General features: G+C 41.4%; 1 protein-coding gene across 3 annotated transcripts in view; it reads right to left on the reverse strand.

The window, feature by feature from the left end:
- Positions 1 to 19,370, reverse strand: part of WDHD1 (WD repeat and HMG-box DNA binding protein 1) — a 2,322,801-nt gene that overhangs the window by 1,811,760 nt on the left and 491,671 nt on the right. For all 3 annotated transcript variants that reach the window (XM_044074408.1, XM_044074407.1, XM_044074406.1), the window contains exon 4: positions 14,507 to 14,658. In XM_044074408.1, the coding sequence (XP_043930343.1) occupies positions 14,507 to 14,658 (152 nt within the window). The remainder of the gene's footprint in view (positions 1 to 14,506; positions 14,659 to 19,370) is intronic.

Consider the following 19,370-nt stretch of genomic DNA (forward strand, 5'->3'; position numbering starts at 1 on the left):
TGAACTAAACAAGCTGGGCAAACAGTGTTTGACAAGCACAAGAAATATTTACAGAAAATGCATATAAAGGTATTGAGCATAATAGGAAAAGTACAGTTTTGTACCTACCATAAATGTAGATGTCCGATAGGCATGCATCTGCAGTCCTTACAAATGGGTTGTCCTGTCGTCAGGCAGCCCTTCGGTCGGCCGGATTCCAAAGTCTGGGTCTGGCCTCGGCTGGTGTCGCACTTCACCTGACGTCATAGCGGCAGTTCTTCGGGTATAAAGGCATCAGCCGACGCCATTTTCCTCAGTGTTTCTTGCCCCAGATGCCAGGTGCCCTCTAGGAAGGCTAAATTTGGATAAATGCAAATGGTTCCAAATAGTAGAGAGCAAACAAAAAATAAGCATGTATGTACATATATACAAACAAATACAACATAATAGATTCCCCCAGCTAGCTACAAGATGGGCAATACCATAGGAGTACCACAGAGGGGAAGGAGGGTGGGTAATCCTGACTGCAGATGCATGCCTATCGGACATCTACATTTATGGTAGGTACAAAACTGTACTATGTCCTTCAAGGATGCATCTGCAGTCCTTACAAATGGGTAGAATACCATAGCCAAACTGGGGGAGGAGGAGAAATAAGATTATGGTGTAGTTAAGATCCCTTGCAAAACAGCAGTGGCAAAGCCTGCTCGGGATCTGGAGTATAAAGGTAAATTACAATGCTTGGCAAATGTATGCACTGAGCTCCAAGTAGCAGCCTCTAAAATGTCTTTGGTAGCCACTCCTCGTAGGAAAGCTGTGGTAGTGGCTGTTGCCCTTGTAGAGTGAGGCCTGATGTTTTCTGGAGTTTTCTTCCCATGGTAGGAGTAACAAAATCTAATGCAATTTCCTATCCACTTAGAGATTGTCTGTTTTGAAATTGCTTTTCCTTCCATTCCTGTTGCATATGCTACCAGTAGTTGGTCAGTTTTTCTATTGCCCTTGGTCCTGTCCAGGTAGTAGCGTAGTTGTCTATGTACATCCAAGGTATGCAACAGTCTTTCCCCCCTGTTCTGTGGGTTGGGGAAGAATGTGGGTAGATGGATAGCTTGATTTAAAGATACCCTGGAGACCACCTTTGGCATAAAAGTAGGATTTGTTCTCATGGACACTCTATCTTGATGGAAGATCAGGAAGGGTTGTACTGCCATTAATGCCTGTAGCTCAGATACCCTTCTTGCTGAAGTGATTGCAAGCAGGAAAGCAGTTTTCCATGATAAGTATTGTAAGTCTGCTGTTGCTGCTGGTTCGAAAGGAGGGAGTGTCAACTTTTCTAGCACGAAGTTCAAGTCCCACGCTGGCAATGGTGCCTTCCTAGGTGGTTTTACATTTTTAGTTCCTCTCAGAAACTGCCTGAGCAGAGGATGTGAGAAGACTGGAGGATCCAAGTTGTATTCTGCTGAAATAGCTGATGCATGAATCTTAATGGAAGAATAGGACAGGCCGTTGTGGAAGAGCTCTGCCAAGTATTCCAGGATGTTGGCTATGTTTACCAGTGACACATTTTCTCCCTTTGTAGTACTCCAAATGTGATATCTTTTCCATTTTGCTGAATAATTTTTTCTTGTTGAGGGTCTGCGAGCCTCCAAGATAATGTCTTTAACCCTTTGGGATAAATTTGGGTTATTTGGTCTTATGCAATGCTCCAGGCAGTCAGCTGCAGTGTTTTCAGGTTTGGATGCAGGGTGTTGTAGTTGTTCTGTGTTAACAGTAAGGGAACTAGAGGTAGAGTCCATATTTGTTCCCAAGACATGCTCCTCAGTAATGGGTACCAATGTTGCCTTGGCCAGTCTGGAGCTATCAGGATGATCCTTGGACGGTCCTCTTTGATTTTCAATAGCACTTTGTGCATCAAAGGAAGTGGTGGAAATGCATATGCTGTCAGGTTTTTCCAACTGAAAGATAGGGAGTCCACTTTCCATGCAAGTGGGTGGTACGTCCTTGTGCAAAATTTCTTCAGTTGGTGATTGCGTGGGGATGCAAATAAGTCTATTTCTGGTTGCCCCCACTTTCTTGTAATGGTTTTGAAGATGTCCGGATGCAGCATCCATTCGTGGGCATCCGTGGTAGTTCTGCTTAGTATGTCTGCTAGAATGTTCTCTTTTCCTGGCACAAAAATTGCTTGTAACTGGATGTTGAAGCTCAGGGCCACATTCCAGAGGTCCATTGCCATCCGGCATAGAGGGTACGAATGTGTGCCTCCCTGTTTGTTGATGTACCACATAACTGTGGTGTTGTCTGTCCTTATCAACAGTGGACCTTGTTGAAGAAATGGTCTGAATGTCTGAATTGCCAGTTTTACTGCCAGCATTTCCTTTTGATTTATGTGTAGGTGCAGCTGGTCTTGAGTCCATAAGCCTTGTATGCACTTGTCCAGCATGTGTGCCCCCCAACCGAGGTCTGAGGCGTCCGTTGTGATTGTCTGGCTTGGTTGAGTGTTGTGGAAGGGCAGTCCTTTGTTTGATTGACAGGCCTGAGCCCACCATTGGAATTCTTGTTTCAGGCATGGGATTATTGGAATTTGGGTTTCTAGGCTGTGCTTGTGCTGAGACCATAAATTCCTTAGGTACCACTGTAACTTTCTCATATGCAGTCTGGCATGTGGAACCAATATTATGCAGGATGCCATGTAACCCAAGGCTTGCAGGACTTTTCTTGCTGTTAGCTGGTTCTGCTTTAATGCCAAGAAGTAGAGAGGGAGTTGCTCCTGTTTTTCTACTGTTAAGAATGCCATTTGTCTTGATGAGTCCAGTTCTGCACCCAAAAACGTTATCCTTTGGGATGGTATCAGCCTTGACTTTTTTATATTGACTGTGTATCCCAGGGCCTGCAGTAGATAAATGACCCTTTTCAAGTCTTCTGTTAGCTTGTTTTTGTTGTCCGCTTGTAACAGGCAGTCGTCCAGGTAAGGGTAGATTTGGATTCCCTGAAGCCTGCAATGAGCAATTACTGATGCCAGGCATTTCGTGAACACTCTGGGCGCAGTAGATAAGCCAAAGGGCAATGCTGAGAATTGATAATGCTCTGATCCTGCAAGAAATCTGAGGTATCTTCTGCAATTTGGTCGTATGGGGACGTGCAGGTATGCCTCCTTGAGATCTAGAGTTACCAGCCAAGACTCCTTGCCCAGCATGGGAAGAAGCTGCTGTAGGGTCAGCATTTTGAATTTTGGGACAATGAGGAATGTGTTTAAAGCGGACAGGTCGAGAATAGGTCTCCATTGGTTTTCTTTTCTTGGTACCAGGAAGAGTCTGGAGTAAAATCCCTGTCCTTGCTCCATAGATGGTACCTTTTCCACAGCTCTCATGCTTAGTAAGTGAGTTATTTGTTTTAGAGCTTCTGCCTTTTGATTTGGAGGTAGGTTTGGCATTCCTCTCTTCCTTGGTAGAGTATGGAAGTGAAACCTGTAACCTTGGCCTATTGTCTGCAAAATCCACTTGTCTCCTGTGATGTAATGCCAGTTTACTGAAAATAAGGCTAGCTTCCCGCCTAAGGGTGCTTCTAGTTGTTCCCTGGTAGGCGGTGCCAGAGCCAAGTCACTGTGATTGGCCTGTAGTAGTGGTGGTGGCTGTATCTGTGGCTGTACCTCGCTGGATGTTAGCCTGCCACTGACGTCCCCTGTAGGCACCTCTGGATTGACCTCTGCCCCTTGAGCGCCTATTCCTGCCCCTCTGAGCTCTGGAGGTGTCTGGAAAGGACCAATTTTTGGAGGGCCAATTCCTGCTAAACCTTGGAGGTTGGACCTGTAAGAAATCTTTCACTGTCTGGACAGATTTTGCCTTCTCTTCCATCTTCTTCAGCACCTGTTGTGCAGGAGAGCCAAACAAATTGATCTTGTCCATGGGAGCATCTAGTAGCTTTGATTTGACATGGTCTGGTAAGGCCTGCTCTTTCAACCATGCATGTCTTCGGATCACTGTGCCCGTCATGGCTGATCTAAAGGAAGCTTCCAGTGCATCATAGCCGCATTTTAAGGAATGATTACTGACCTGCTGAATGTTATGTACCATTTCCTGAACAGATTTTTTGTCTAATGGTTCATCTGAGGACAGCTTTTTAGTTAACTGGTCTAACATAAATTCTTGATACTGGATCATGTGGAATTGACAGTTCAAGGCCCTAGCTGAAAGAGTAGCAGAAGTGTAAACTTTTTTACCCCATCTCTAAGGACCTGGATTCCCTTTCAGAGGGGAGGGTTTTTTTGGCAGAGGTAGCTGCTACAGCCTTAGGTCCCTGGGAGATAGTTTTGGGATCTGCAAAAGGAGCCTTATACAAATGATAATGTGTGTCCGGGACCCTGTAGTACCTATCGGGCTTAGCAGGGGCCGGAGGAAGAGAATCAGGAGCAGTACAAGCATCATTAAAAGCATCATCCACAACAGTAAGTACTGGAGGAATGGCTAAAGGCCTATGCTGTGGCAAATGCAGGAAGGTTCTAAGCCTTTTCCTGGTGTCTGAAAAATCCTGGCCCTGCCATTGAAATTGTTCCCTCATAGCATGCAAGGTTTCCCCAAAAGAAAATTCCTCAGGCGGAGAGGCAGAAGGAATGGAGTCTTCTGCATCAGAGTCCTCATAAGGAGAAAAGGGGGCCTCTGGAGGGTTTGAATTATCTGATTCATCAGAGGAGCCATCTGAAGAAACTGGCTCAGGGGGCTCTACTCTAGTCCTCTTCTCTAGAGGTGGGTGAGAGGCCCTGTCTGGATGTGGTTGGGATCCCCGGATCAAAGAAATGAGATCCTCTGCTAGACTAAGCATTTGTGAACTAGAACTGGGCCTGTGAGAGGGGGTCTTAGCAGGCACAGTTTTGGTAGTTTTTGCTGCTTTAGCCCTGGCAAAGGCCTTAATCGACATGGATGCAGGAGGCCTAGTAGCTCCACGTGCAGGGGTAGAAATATCCAAAGGGATAGTATCGGATAATTCCTGTGAACCTGCAAGAGCAGGTGGGATTTCAGTAGCAGATTCAGCCAAGCTGGATGAGGCCTCGGTAAGTGGCAAGCTTTTGGCCGAAGGAAGAACCGTGGACTCTGTTTCAGCCAAAACAGAGACACTCGCGGTTGGCTTAACCGCGGTTTCGGCCGAAACCGCGGACCGCGAGTGTCGGTCCTTTTCCTTGCGTTTTTTAGAAATTTGCGTAGTCGGAGGATCCGACGGCATAATGTAAGCAAAATCGGAGCCGAAAAACTCTTCAGCAAATTCCGACCGACGTCTAAGCGTTCGTCGGTTGAAAGAAGCACAGGCTAAACAAGCTGCTACGTCGTGGTCTGGGCCTAAGCAAGGTAAGCAGTAAGTGTTTCCCACAATTTAAACAGTTATTCACTTTTTCTGACATCGGCTGAGGCAAGAAAGAGTCCCCAACGGGGTACTTAGCTTTTTAGAAGTCTTCGGTAGTAGTAGAAGTATTCGGTAGTAGTAATCTCTGGTTCTGACCGACCGGCACTTGCGAACAGCTTCTGCTTTGGGCGCCACGCGGCAAGAAAGACTGAGGAAAATGGCGTCGGCTGATGCCTTTATACCCGAAGAACTGCCGCTATGACGTCGGGTGAAGTGCGACACCAGCCGAGGCCAGACCCAGACTTTGGAATCCGGCCGACCGAAGGGCTGCCTGACGACAGGACAACCCATTTGTAAGGACTGCAGATGCATCCTTGAAGGACATCCAGTTTATACATAAGCAAAATGTGGAAGGAGTGAAGACATACAAATTGATAAATTATGTGCAGATTCTAAAATGCATTTTCACATGCAGACGATTATAGATATATTTACAAAATCTTATGCAAAGCAGTTTGGCTTCACAAATGGGATGATAAATCATCCTAGTGATGTCCAGGTAATCTCAGATACTAAAAATCTAATTAGATTATACTGAAAAAGAACTATGGGAATGTGATCCAAACAAAGCACAAGGAGACAATGGAATTTGTAATAATGGCCTAAGAACACTTCCACAAGAACTTACAGTATCATTATATCTATAATTTACTACGTTGTATAAGTATGGAGAGATTCTTCAAGATTGAGACATGCACTTGTTAAATCTGTCTTTAAGGGGTAAGGGGAGTAGCAAAACCCAAGTCATACAGAAAAACCCAGAACCGGGAATAACATACAAAACTACTAAATATCTAAAACCAAAGGAAGCAGGAGCAGCCTTTGGAAAATTATAAAGTTTAGTAATTCACACAGTAAAAAACAATAAAAAGGATTAAGTACTTTTGTCTGTTACCATTACAGACTGCATACGAATCAATTAAAGTAAGAACACATAGTTTAAATAAAAACTCCATGGAAGTCACATGATCAGCATTAACAAATCTCAGAGAGAAACCTAATTAAAAGAACAGCAGCCTTTTCCAAACAAATGGGAATAAACAAATGCCTTGAGCAAGCTAAATGAGTCAGGTTAAAATCAAACTATATATGATTTTAATCTCAAAACACTGCTTATGGAAACATGCTCATTAAGTTGGTGGTGGTGGGGGGGGGGGGGTTGTGGCATTTAACCTAAGTTGCCAATGTAATTCTATTTCTTCAATCAAATCTTCCCCGGTCCCCCCATGGGACTTTTTATTATACAATCTAAACCAAAAACAACAAAATAATGGTCAGGACATTTTAAAATATGTTTAGCCAATGAGTTCTTCACATTTTGCTTCATAATTATCAATAAATGTTCACATCTACGATCTTTCAGTTTTCTTTGTGTGTTACCCACATAGAACACATTGCATTTCTGAAACATAGCTAGGTAAACAACCCTCTTTGTATTACAGATGCAATAAAAAGAAGCTTTTATGTTCACTTGATTAACCATGACACATGTACCAACCCAAACATTTTATATTGGGAACAAAAACCACATTTAGCTGTACCATCTCTTTTGTTGCTTGTAAAACCAGCTAAGTGATACCCATGTTCTAGATAATTTTTAAAACATTTTCCCTTTTGATATACAAGTGATTTTTCACCCACCTTCTCAGCTAGCCCATTAAAACATGAGGAAAAAAAAAACAAACCAATTCTTGTGTAGCACATCTATAATATGAGACGACTCATAAGTATGTTCCATAATTAAGGACAAGGTATGGTTATTTTCTTCCTTTAAAGTGCTATCAATTTCTTTCATAGAATTAAAAAGTTTTTAGTAGAGGCATAATAACCCCTTCGTCCTTTTTTGTGCTACATTAATGCTAGTAGAAACAAGTTGAGCAAGGTAACCCACAAGTTACAAACATGCCCTCAGTTTATGACTTTCTAATACATATTGGTCATCTTCAGAAATCATTCTAGCCAAACGTATATATTGCCCCTTCACAATACCTGTTTTTTGGTACTCTGGATGGTTACTCATGTAATGTAGCAAACTGTTGGGAGTACGTAGGTTTTCTGTACACAGTACTGACAATACATTGCCTGCTAATATTAATGTCTAAATAGTTAATGGTTTATTAAAAGAGAAAATAAATCTTAAAAACTATGTGGTTGAGATCAAATATTCTCTCATTACAAGGTCTGCCCCAAACAAAAACATCGTCCAGGTACCTTACATATAGATTCCAGAGGACTAGTGTAAATTTGTTAAACAAAAATAGTTTTTCCCCACTTGACACGGACAATGTTGGCAAAGATGGGGGTGCAAGAAGCCCCATCCGACACCCCTTTTGTCTGTTGAAAATACTGACCTTCCAAAAAAAACAAAGTTATTCTTGAGTACTAGTTCCATGAATAAATCCAGAGTGTTAATATCACTGTTGTCCAAAGTAGATTCAGATAAAAAATCATGGAATGTTATGTTTTGGGCAGTAATTTTTATGATGAAGTTTCTCTTAACTTTATACACATTGCCTATACGAAGACTGACTGTTTATTAAAAGATTTTGTTGACCAACAACAAATTAAACTTGAGTTGTTCGATTATTTATATGTGAAATATCCAGTGGTGCCTTCGATTTTCAGAATTCCAAAAATTCATAAAAGCACCACTGACCCACCAATGAGACCCATTGTTAATGCTAGATCAAAAACCCACCCCTTGGCTAAATACATTGACCTTAGGCTGAAGGAATGGTTGGAACCCTTTACTTACTTATGTGGTGACTCTTGAGATTTTTTTGCTCAAGCTTAAAGACTTGGGGTATTCCAAGGACTATGCATTTCTTATTGTCAGTGTTGTGGAATTGTTTAATATAATTCCCCATTCCATTGGGTTGAAATGGTTCCATGATTTTTTATCTACTTCTTTGGACAGCAATGACATTAACACTCTGAATTTATTCATGGAAATAGTGTTCAAGAATAACTTTGTGTTTTTGGAAGGTCAGCATTTTTAACAGACAAAAGGGGTGGTGATGGGGACCTTCTTGCGACCCCATCTTTGCCAACATCATCCTTGTCTAGGAGGAAAAATTATTTTTGTTCAACAAATTTACACCAGTCCCCTGGAAACTATATGCAAGGTACCTGGACGATATATTTACTGTTTGGGACAGACCTTGTAATGAGATTGAGCTTTTTACTGAATATTTAAACTCAACAACATAGCTTTTAAAACTCACTTTCTCCTTTGATGAACAAACCATTAACTTAGATGTTAGTAATTCGAAGGACTTTAGCAAGCAATGTATTGTCAAGTACTGTGTACAGAAAACCTACGTACTCCACTAGTTTGCTACATTACATGAGTAACTATCCAGAGTATCAAAAAACAAGTATTGCGAAGGGGCAATATATACATTTGGCTAAAACGGTTTCTGAAGATGACCAATATGTACTGGAAAGTCAAACTGAGGACATGTTTTAGCTCGTGGTTACCCTGCTCAACTTGTTTCTACAGTTAGCACTAATGTAGTTATTGTGCCTCTACTAACAACTTCTTTTAATTCTGTGAAACAAATATTTGACATCAGTTTAAAGAACCATACCTTGTCGTTTATTAATGACCATACTTTTGAGTCTCAACATATTACAGATGTGCTACACAAAAATTGTTTTTATTTCATGTTTTAATGGACTAACTGAAAAGGTGGATGAAAAAAGTACAGTTGTGTACACTTACCATAAATGTAGATGTTAGACTGTATTCACTGTTGCAGTCATCACACTTGGGTTATCTGCCTGCAGGTAACCCTCAGTCGGTCCGAATATCAGAGACTTAGTATATCTGCGTCGAATGCTGTCACTCCAGGACTGCAGTCAAGTCATCGGGGGTATAAAAACAGGCAGCCGATGCCATTGCATCAGTTTTTCTTGCCCCAAATGTCAGGAGCCCCCCAAATAGGGAGCTAGGTTATGGTGGGGAAAACACCACCAGTAAAAAGTAAATACCAATACCCCAGAAGGGGGTTAGTAATAGCCACAGATGGGGGGGGGGGAGAAAAAAACAGGGGGCTGGAGGGAGGGAAACCAGGACTGCAACAGTGAATACACTCTAACATCTACATTGATGGTAGGTGTACACAACTGTACTATGTTCTTCGTGTTTCACTGTTGCAGTCATCACACTTGGGTAGATTCCCAAAGCTGAAGAAGGGTGGAGGCAATCAAGAAGAGATAGGGCTGGCTAGTATGCCTTGCAGGACTGCTGTTGCAAAACCTGCCCTGAAGTTGGAAAAGATAGGCAGGTCGTAAAGCTTAGTGAAGGTGGGTATAGAACTGCAGGTAGCAGCTTCCAGGATGTCCCTGGTAGGGACTCCCCTAAGGAATGCTGTAGAGGTAGATGTTACCAGAGTGGAATGTGTTCTGACCCCCTGAGGGGTTGGTTTCCCATGGTGCTTGTAGCAGAAATGGATGCAGTGTGCTATCCATTTGGAAATAGTTTGTTTTGAAATGGCCTTGCCCTCTGCCCCTGTTGCAAAGCTGACTAGAAGTGGTCAGATTTTCTGAAGGGCCTAGTCCTATCAAGGTAGAATTTGAGCTATTTATGCACATCCAAGGAGTGCAGGATCCTTTCCCCTTTATTTTGAGGATTAGGGAAGAAAGTTGGCAAATGGATGGATTGATTGAGAGCCACATTGGACACCACTTTCGGCATAAAGGAAGGGCTACTCTGAGGGGAAACCCTGACAGCATGGAAAATAATGATGAGGTTCCACAGCCATCACTGCTTGTAGCTCAGACACTTTTCCAGCTGAAGTGATGGCTAGAAGCAAGGCTGTTTTCCAAGAGAGGAATTTTAACTCTGCTGATGCAACAGTTTCAAAGGGGGGAAGCATGAGCTTTTCCAGTAGAAAGTTAAGGTCTCAAGCACTGGTGGGTGCTCTCCTTGGTGGCCTTAAGTTGTTTGCCCCCTTCATGAACCATTTGATAACAGCGTGTGAGAAGAGAGGAGGCTCAGTGTTGTAATGAGCAGAAATGGCTGATCTGCCAAGTAATACAGGATAAGAGGCAAAGAGGACAGTGTTGTGTCCTCTCCTTTAGATTGAATCCATGAGCAGAACCTTTTCCACTTATAAGCATAGGATTTTCTTGTACTGGGTTCTTCTGGCTTCAAGAATGACATCCAGCACCTGTTTGCTTAAGGTCGCTGGGGAAGAATTCAAGGAATAAGCCAGGCTGCAAGATTTAGCGTTTGCAGTTGTGGATGCTGCTGAAAGAGGAAGGTTGGATTCTGGTGTATGTGCCAGGGTGGCACCAATGTCAGGCTGCACAGGAGTGGGTACCAGTGCTGGTGTGGCCAGTCCAGGGCAATCAGAATTGTCCTTGGTCTGTCCTGTTTTATCTTGAGTAATACACTTGAAAGGAGGGGCAGAGGGGGAAAGGCACAGATTGAGAGATTTACCCACAGAAAAGATGGGGCATCCACTTTCCAGGCCCTCCTGTGAGGATTCCTGGTGCAGAATTTGCTGAGCTGGTGGTTGTAGGGGGAGGCAAAGAGATCTACCTCTGGGGTCCCCCCATTTCTGGATCAGAAGGTTGAAGGTGCTGTGCTCCAATTGCCACTCATGTGGGTCTAGGCGATTTCTGCTTAAGTCATCTGCCAGTAAGTTTTGTTTGCCTGGCAGGAATTGAGCTTGCAGATGCACTTGAATGTTCAAGGCAGTGTTCCGCAGGGCCATGGCTACCAGAGTGGGTAGGAATGGGTTCCCCCCTGCTTGTTGATGTACCACATAACTGTGGTGTTGCCTGTTTTTATTAGCAGTTGTCCTGGAAAGATTAGGGATCTGAAACCTGTCAGGGCATTCTGTACAGCTAGCATCTCCTTTTGGTTGATGTGCAGATGAATTTGACTTGGGCTCCAGTGGCCCCTGAATACATATTCCGTCCATGTGTGCCTCCCAGGAATACTCTGATGAGTCTGTGGTTAGGGACTGGGCAGCTTGGGATTGAGTAAATGGCAGCCCCCTGTTGTGGTTGCATGCTTCTGCCCACCAGAGGAACTCTGTCCTTAGACAGGGTATGATAGGAATTTGTTTCCAAGTCCTGTGAATGTTGGCACCAAAGGCTTTTTAAGTACCATTGGGGTTTCCTCATATGCAGTCTTGCATATGGAATCAGCAGCATACATGAGGCCATGAACCCTAGGGTTTGCAGTATTTTTCTTGCAGACAGCTGGGTTCTGGTGAACATTTGTTTGAAGTAGTCTGTCAGACAGACTTGTTTTTCTGAGGTGAGGAATGCCATCTTGGAAATTGTGTCCAAGCTTACTCCTAGGAATACAATATTTTGACTGGGTACCAGTTTTAATTTCTTTTCGTTCATGGTGTACCCCAAGGAAGTGAGGTTTTTCACAAATGTCAGGTGCTGTAGCAGCAATTCTTGACTGTCTGCCTGAATCAGGCAGTCATCCAAGTATGGGTAAATTTGGATATTTCTCTGCCTGCAGTATGCAATGGCGCGAGCCAGGCAGTTTGTAAATACTCTGGGTGCAGTAGATAAGCCAAAGGGAAGTGCAGAGAACTGATAATGCACAGACCCTGCCCTGAAACGTAGATACTTCCTGCATGACTCCCTTATGGAGATATGCAGATAGGCTTCTTTTAAGTCTAGGGTGACTAACCAGTCATCCTTGGCTAGCATAGGAAGAAGCTGTTGTAGGGTAAGCATTCTGAATTTTGGTACCACCAGCAAGGTATTAAGAATGGAAAGATACAGGATTGGGCGCCAAGAGCCCTCTTTCCTGGGTACCGGGAAGAGTCTGGAGTAGAATCCTTGACCCCTCTGTTCTACTGGAACCGGCTGAATAGTTCTGATATTGAGCAGGGAAAGCACTTGGTTTTGAGCCTCTGCCCACTGGTTTAGAGGAAGGTCTGGAAACCCACTTGGGGTTGGCAGTGAATGGAAATAAAATTTGTACCCCTGGGATACAATGTTGAGGACCCACCAGTCCTGAGTGATAGGCATCTAGTTTTTCGCATGAAGGGTAAGTTTTCCTCCTAAGGGCACAAGCAATTGGGCAGGGCTGGGGAGTGGAGTAAAGAAGTCATTGTGAGCTTTTTCCGTAAAGAGGTGGCTTACCACTCCCTGCTTTAGGGGTGGGGGCACTCCACTGCTTAGATCTCTGCATAAGCTGAGACTGAAGTCTGGGTGGTCTGTTTCCCCTGGGTCTGATTTGAGAAGGCCTGGAGGGGGCTGGAAAGGACCAGTGTTTGGAAGGGCAATGCCTACTGAATGTAGGGGATTGCACTTGTAAGAATTCTTTAACAGTCTGCATAGACTTAGCTTTTTCTTCCATCTTTTTAAGAACCTCTTCTGCTTTGGTGCCAAACAGTCCTTATTCAAAGGAGCGTCCAGTAACTTTGATTTGACATAGTCTGGCAAGGTCTGCTCCTTCAGCCAAGCATGTCGTCTCAGTACAGAGCCAGTGACAGCTGCCCGTCAAGATGCTTCTAGGGCGTCAAAGCCACATTGCAAAGTATGCTTGCTGATTCGCCTTGCAGAGTGCATAAGCTCCTGCAATTCTTTATTTTCTGCACAGTCTGAAAAGGTTGCCACGTTTTGTTTAATAAGTTCCATAATATGTTGCTGGTACTTCAGCATGTGAAACTGACAGTTCAATGCCTTAATAGCAAGAGTTGCAGAGGTATATACCTTCTTACCCCATCTATCCAAAGCTCTGGACTCCCTGTCCAAAGGGGTGGGATTCTTGGCTGTAGGAGCCTTGATACGTTTGGGCCCCTGGGAAATTATCTCTGGGTCAGCAGTAGGATTCTTGAAAAGAAATTTGTGAGTGTCAGGTACTCTAGTACCAGTCTGGTTTCCTAGGGGCAGGAGGTAAAGTGTCAGGAGTAAGACTGGATTCCATAAAAACATCATCCACAACATCCAGGACAGGGGCTATTGCTAAGGGCCTGTGTTGAGGCAGCTCTAGAAATTCTCTGAGTCTCTTTTTGGACTGAGAATAGTCTTGGCATTCCCAGTGGAAATGCTCTCATATGGTAAGCAAGGTTTCATCAAAAGAAAAATCCTCTGGAGGGGAGGCAGAGGGAATTGATTCCTCTGCATCTGAATCCTCATAGGCAGATAACGGCATGTTTTCATAATCAGAAATTTCAGAGTCATCAGACTACTGGTCTGTAGAAGCTGAAGGGGACTGAAACTGTTGATTCATTTAAAGACCTGGGTATATGGGTAGAACCAGCTTTGAGTTTTTTTTTTAATCATATCAAGCAATTTGTTAATAATTATTCCAGAACTATAGGTTGTATAAAAAAAAGATTTATAAATTCTAGAAAATCGGAAACGATTAAGTCATTGTTTGACAGTTACGTTACACCCAAACTTGTGTATAGAGTAACGATACAGAAACCTTATGAGAAAACTAGGAAGAGTACAGCAGAAATATGCCAAGGGCATCCATGGATATGAAAAGTTAAGTTAAGAAAGACTAAAACAAATGAACTTGTACAGTGCTTCATACAGAAAACCCTTTTTTCAGGTATATAGGGCATTTAGAGAGAGAACTACTGGGAATGTTTGAGGTTATCAAAATGTGGTACAGAATCAGGCAACCTATGTAAAAGATTCTATAGGAATGAGAATTGTACTAATCAACTCTCAGACAGCAGCTGACACAAGGAATAGGCTATCAAATTACATCGAAGCAAGCACTAGTTTAGATATTTTTAAGAACATCCAAGGCATTTATGAAACAACTGTTTTGGTATATTGGCAAGCTATTAGGGCATTAATGCCCGTGCTTGAAATATCTGTATGTACGTATGAGAAATGTAGCAACAGGCAATGCATGTCAAGTACTACTCAACAACCTCCAATCACTCTGGCTTCCTGGTTGTACAAGTACAGCCTTCAGAGATCCCCAGCCTTGTAAAAGTGATAAAAGCAGCAAACAAAATCACAACTGGTGCAGCAGAAAGCAATGGATTCTATGAAGACTTTCAACACTGTATTTAGCCTCAAATACAAGAGGAAGAGAATACTAAGCTTTCTAAAAGCTACATGGAAGCTTCAACAGAAAATTAAGTTTTGCTTTAAAAACCCTACATATATTTCCATCTTAATCAGTTCTTATTACCTAGATCCAGCAGCAACTCTTGTCCCACTGTCATTGAACACAACATGATTTGCATTAGTTGTAAATCGGGTAAGGATGCCATCTGGAGCCCCATCAGGAAATGTGTGGATCTGAACAGTGTTGTTTGACACCGCCGTAACAAGCCGACCATTCTACAATGCAAATAACAAATGTAAACATTTTGGCAAAATTTTTTAAATATGTAATTTCAGCTACACAGTCAGTTCCTGATAAAACCTAAACTAATAATCTAGTATTCTGATCAGGGACACTGATTTGCAGTTCTTTTCAACAAAATGAAATCCCATTTTCTTCAGATGAAATACAGGGATTATATATATTATATTATATAGGAATAATTTCTAGTCATGACCATGATTTCATACACGTGTTTGTTTGCGCGTGTATGTATGTGTGGTGTGTGTGTCACTTATTTTATTTTATTTACTTTACATTTCTTTACCAAGAAAGTCCAACTAGGTAGGTTGCTCATTTTCAGCAGAGGCCCGGGGAGAAAAGTTCCATTAACAATAATACAAATAACACAAATATGTAAGGCACTTCATAACATAAAGGTAAGGAGGACTGCGAATACAGCATGTGACAATCACAAGTAGAAACAGAGAACATTTCATAAAATATGTACACAGATTCAAAAAGGAAAAGAGGGAAATTGATTTTTAAAATCATCATTGAATGCTTTAGTGACAATTCAGTTGTAAACAGTGGATGCGTAAGAAGTGAAACAAGACATTGTTGACTAGTCTGCTTCTTTTGTAACCATATGATTTGAGTATATAGTACTATGTAAACATTATTCTGTGAATTGAGTTACTGTCTGGAAGTCATTTGTATAAGAGATGGAAAAATAGTGGAGGTACTGAGGAGCATTTAGAAACAATACTAGTAAAAGTAGTATTGGACCTATATACTTGTATGTAGAGTAGTACAGCTAGTTTATATCTATATCTCTATATCTATATATATCTATATCTCTATATCTATATATATCTATATCTCTATATATATCTATATCTATATCTCTATATCTATATATATCTATATCTATATCTCTATATCTATATCTATATCTCTATATCTATATATATCTATATCTATATCTATATCTCTATATATCTCTATATCTATATATCTATATCTCTATATCTATATCTATATATCTCTATATCTATATATATATCTATCTCATCTCTCTCTCTATATCTATATATATCTCTATCTCTCTATATCTCTATCTCTCTCTCTCTCTCTCTATCTCTCTCTCTCTCTCTCTATATCTCTCTCTCTCTATATATATATATATATATATATATATATATCTATATATCTCTCTCTTTATATATATATATATATATATATATATATATATATATATATATATATATATATAAACAGCCTTCCTAAGGAAAAACTGCTTTTGTAGTGGGGTGTAGGTGATATCATTATATGTGTAGCATCTTAGATTTACTTATTTATAGAGGGTGCACGGTTATAAAAGGTAGCATAAATAGGTTAGCCTGGTCAGTTAAGTTACATATCCATGAGCTAGCTAAATGAGATTTGAGGAGGTTTTTGAAAATTAATTTGCTGGTTGTAGTTCTGATATTAAGTGGTACAGTGTTCCAGATTTTTGCTATATAGCTGGAGTAGAGAGCCATCTACACTATTTTTACTTCTAAAAGCAAATCATTAATGGTCATTTCCAGATCATAGTGAGCATTGGTTAAGGTATTGGCTTAACAGGCCTTGTAGAGCTGGGGTTTTCTCAGTTTGGTAGATTACTCGGGTGGGCTAAAGTAAGTTGGTTAAGTCTGAGTAGGTTTGGTAGTTCTAGCCACGATAGTTGTTCGAGGGCTTGGCAGCGATGGGTCTTAAAGGTTGAATCTCTTGCAAACTTTGCTATTTTGTTGTAGCATTTGTCTATTTTGGCTAAGTCTGATTTACTGAGATTGATGAGTATGGGTGATGCTCAGAGAAGTGTGGAAATGAGGTTAATTCTGTCAAGAGTGGTTTTGGTATTATTAGAAAGGCAATTTTTGCATCTGTATAGCGTTCCCAATTTTTTGTGAACTTTTTTATTGTTTGGCAATATGTAGGTTAAACTTCATGTTTTGATCAATTATGACTCCTAGAAGTTTAGTTTGGGGGACTGGTGCAATAGGAGTATTGTTACTAGATATTATTTTAAAAGGAGGAGTTGGATTCCGAGCCTTTAGTGGGGTGGAAAAGCATAAGTTTAGTTTTGTTTGGGTTTAGTATGAGCTGTACACCTGATAGCATGTTTCAACTACCGAGAAGGATTCCTGTGTTTTTTTTTTTGGAGTTCTTCAAGAGTAGAGCCAGAAAAGATAAGGGTTAAATTGTCAGTGTACTGCAATAGTGTAGCATGTAGGGTGGCAGTATGAAGGTTGTTAGTGAATAAATTGAAGAGAAGGGGACCAAGGATGGAGCCTTGGCGAACTCCTAGAGTAACAGGGAGAAGAGAAGCTAGGTTATTTTGCCACTTGACAGCTTGCTTACCTGGTTCCAAAACTACTTGTCAAGATGTAAGAGTGGAGTAAGCTTAGATTAAATTCAGTTAGAACAGTTAAGAGTTTATTATGAGAGACAGCTTTGGAAAGGTCTAGAAAGACAGAGGATACAAGGTTACCTTCATTCCGGTGTTGGTTAATTGTGTTGGAGAAACTGATTAGGGCTGTGGTAGTGCTGTGATTTGGGCAAAAGCCATGTCGGGTGTCAGCTAAAAGATTAGTGGATAAGAGATGATTTAGGATTTGAGTATGGACACATTCCAAGAATTTTTGTAAAGGGGATAGGATGGAAATTGGTTGGTAATTTGACAGTTCAGATGAGTTTCCACCTTCATGTACTGATATTATGTGAGATATTTTCCAGCTGCTTGGGACACATTGCTCAGATATGGAACAATTGATTAGGTTGTCTGCTGCTAGGTTAGTGGGTTTAAGATATTTATATATAGTCCTAGTTGGAACTGGTTGCAGGTAGAAGAGGTTGTTTTTATGAGTTAAGGAGGAGAAGTTTGGTGGTGGTGTTGGAGAGTTTTTATTGGTTAGGGCAGTTCTGGATTCTGTTAAGTATTTGTTGACCTGGATAGCAATATTTTCAATGGCGTTATTGGTAGATTGGGGGGGGGGGGTTGTAGTTTGGCCAGGTTGCAAAATTTTGTTGATGGCATTCCAAAATGTATGCAGATTCTTTTTATGTTTAGATTGTATTTCATTGTAGTGATTTTTGGCAAGTCTGATATGCTTTTTAGCTTTGTTTCTTAGTTCAAGGTATTTTTGTTGATTTATAGCAGTTTTGTTGTGGACCCAAGTTTCCCAGGTTTTATCTCTTTCTTTTAGTAGTGTCCTAATTTCTCGGGTAAGCAAAGATGTGTAATGGGTCTTAGTTCTTACTGTTCTAGTGGGGGCCATGTTATTAAAAAAGGTAGTGTTAAAATAATCAATGGCAGTGTCTAGGGGGAAGTTTTTTAATAGGTTCCATTTGCAGAGTTTGAAGGTGCTGACAGTCTTAGGGTTTGAATTTTTTTTAATACAATGTGCCGATAAGAGGATGTTTTACTTGGGTTTACAGGACATCAGAGGATAAATATTAGGAGGTGATCACTAAGAGTCAGGGAGAATGCCTGAGTGATATGATAGCAGTGGTTGGTTTGCAAGTATCCAATCCAGGATGGACTTTGTGGCTTTGTCTAACCTAGTTGCATTTTTTGGGTGAATTTGTGGAGATTAATGAGGTCTGTAGGGTGTGGCGAGTTAAATGTGGGCCAGTTGATATTAAAGTCACCCAGTATGACAATCTCCTGTAAGAAATAATTTTCTGTCCATTGTAGAATGGATTCTAGTGTGTCGGTGTTGTTGCCAGGGGGAATATAGGAACAGATAATTAGGTTCTTTTTTTACTCTGGTGAGTAGTACTGCATTGTGGTTGTTGTCAATGATTTCAAGTGTAAGGTTTTGTTTGGATAGTAGTGCAATGCCTCTACCTCTTTTGGATGTTCTACCTTTCCTGTATATGTTGTATCCTGGAGGAACTATTTCATTGCCACCAACTTTCATTTTAATGCAAGTCTCAGTGATGACAACTATTATCTGGAGAGTATAATGCAAGGGTGGCATGGAGTTCTTGTGTTTTGTTTAGAATGCTTCTAACATTAAGATTTAATATGAACAAGTCAGTACCTATTTTGGGGAGGTTTAGTATAATTTATTGTTGTTAAACAGGAATGTGGTGGGGTTGCTTAGGTGCTTGTGTAGGTTAGCTGAGGGAGTGGTTTAAGTGAGGCCAGCTCGGTTTGGGAGCAACTGAAGACTGTTGGAGATGCAGTGATTGTTGTGGGTTTGATATGTTGTGCTTAGAATATGGGGTAGAGTAGGAGTTCTATATGGTAAGATGTTAGGTGGGTTAAAACATTAAGAGTTAGGATGATTGTGCTATGTAAAATCAGCATGTTATGAAGGGGGGTGTTGTATACAGTTTAGAGTAGAATCATTTATAATGTATTTAATAGCAGTAGTGGATGTTTAGGAGAGCCAGGAATGATAAGGGGGGTAAGCTAGCAATTAAACAGAGTGGTAATTTGAGTAGAGATTAGCAGGGAAGGTATTGGGGAGTGGAGAATAGCTTTGTGGGGGACTGGAATGGGGGCTGTCTTCAGATTGGTTAATTGAGTTAGGGGGAGTGGAGGGGTAGCTGTGTTGTTGTTTGTCAATGGTAGTGAGGGGGTTGGTTAGAGTATGTTAAATGTAGGAGCAGCGCGGGTGGGTGGAAATGGGAGTAGGGTCGGGTAGAGGAGTTGAGTGAGCCCAAAAAAAGGGAG

The sequence above is a fragment of the Protopterus annectens genome, chromosome 6.part0 (genome assembly GCF_019279795.1).
Source record: "Protopterus annectens isolate FY-2018-M chromosome 6.part0, PAN1.0, whole genome shotgun sequence".
NCBI classification, from domain to species: Eukaryota; Metazoa; Chordata; order Ceratodontiformes; family Protopteridae; genus Protopterus; species Protopterus annectens.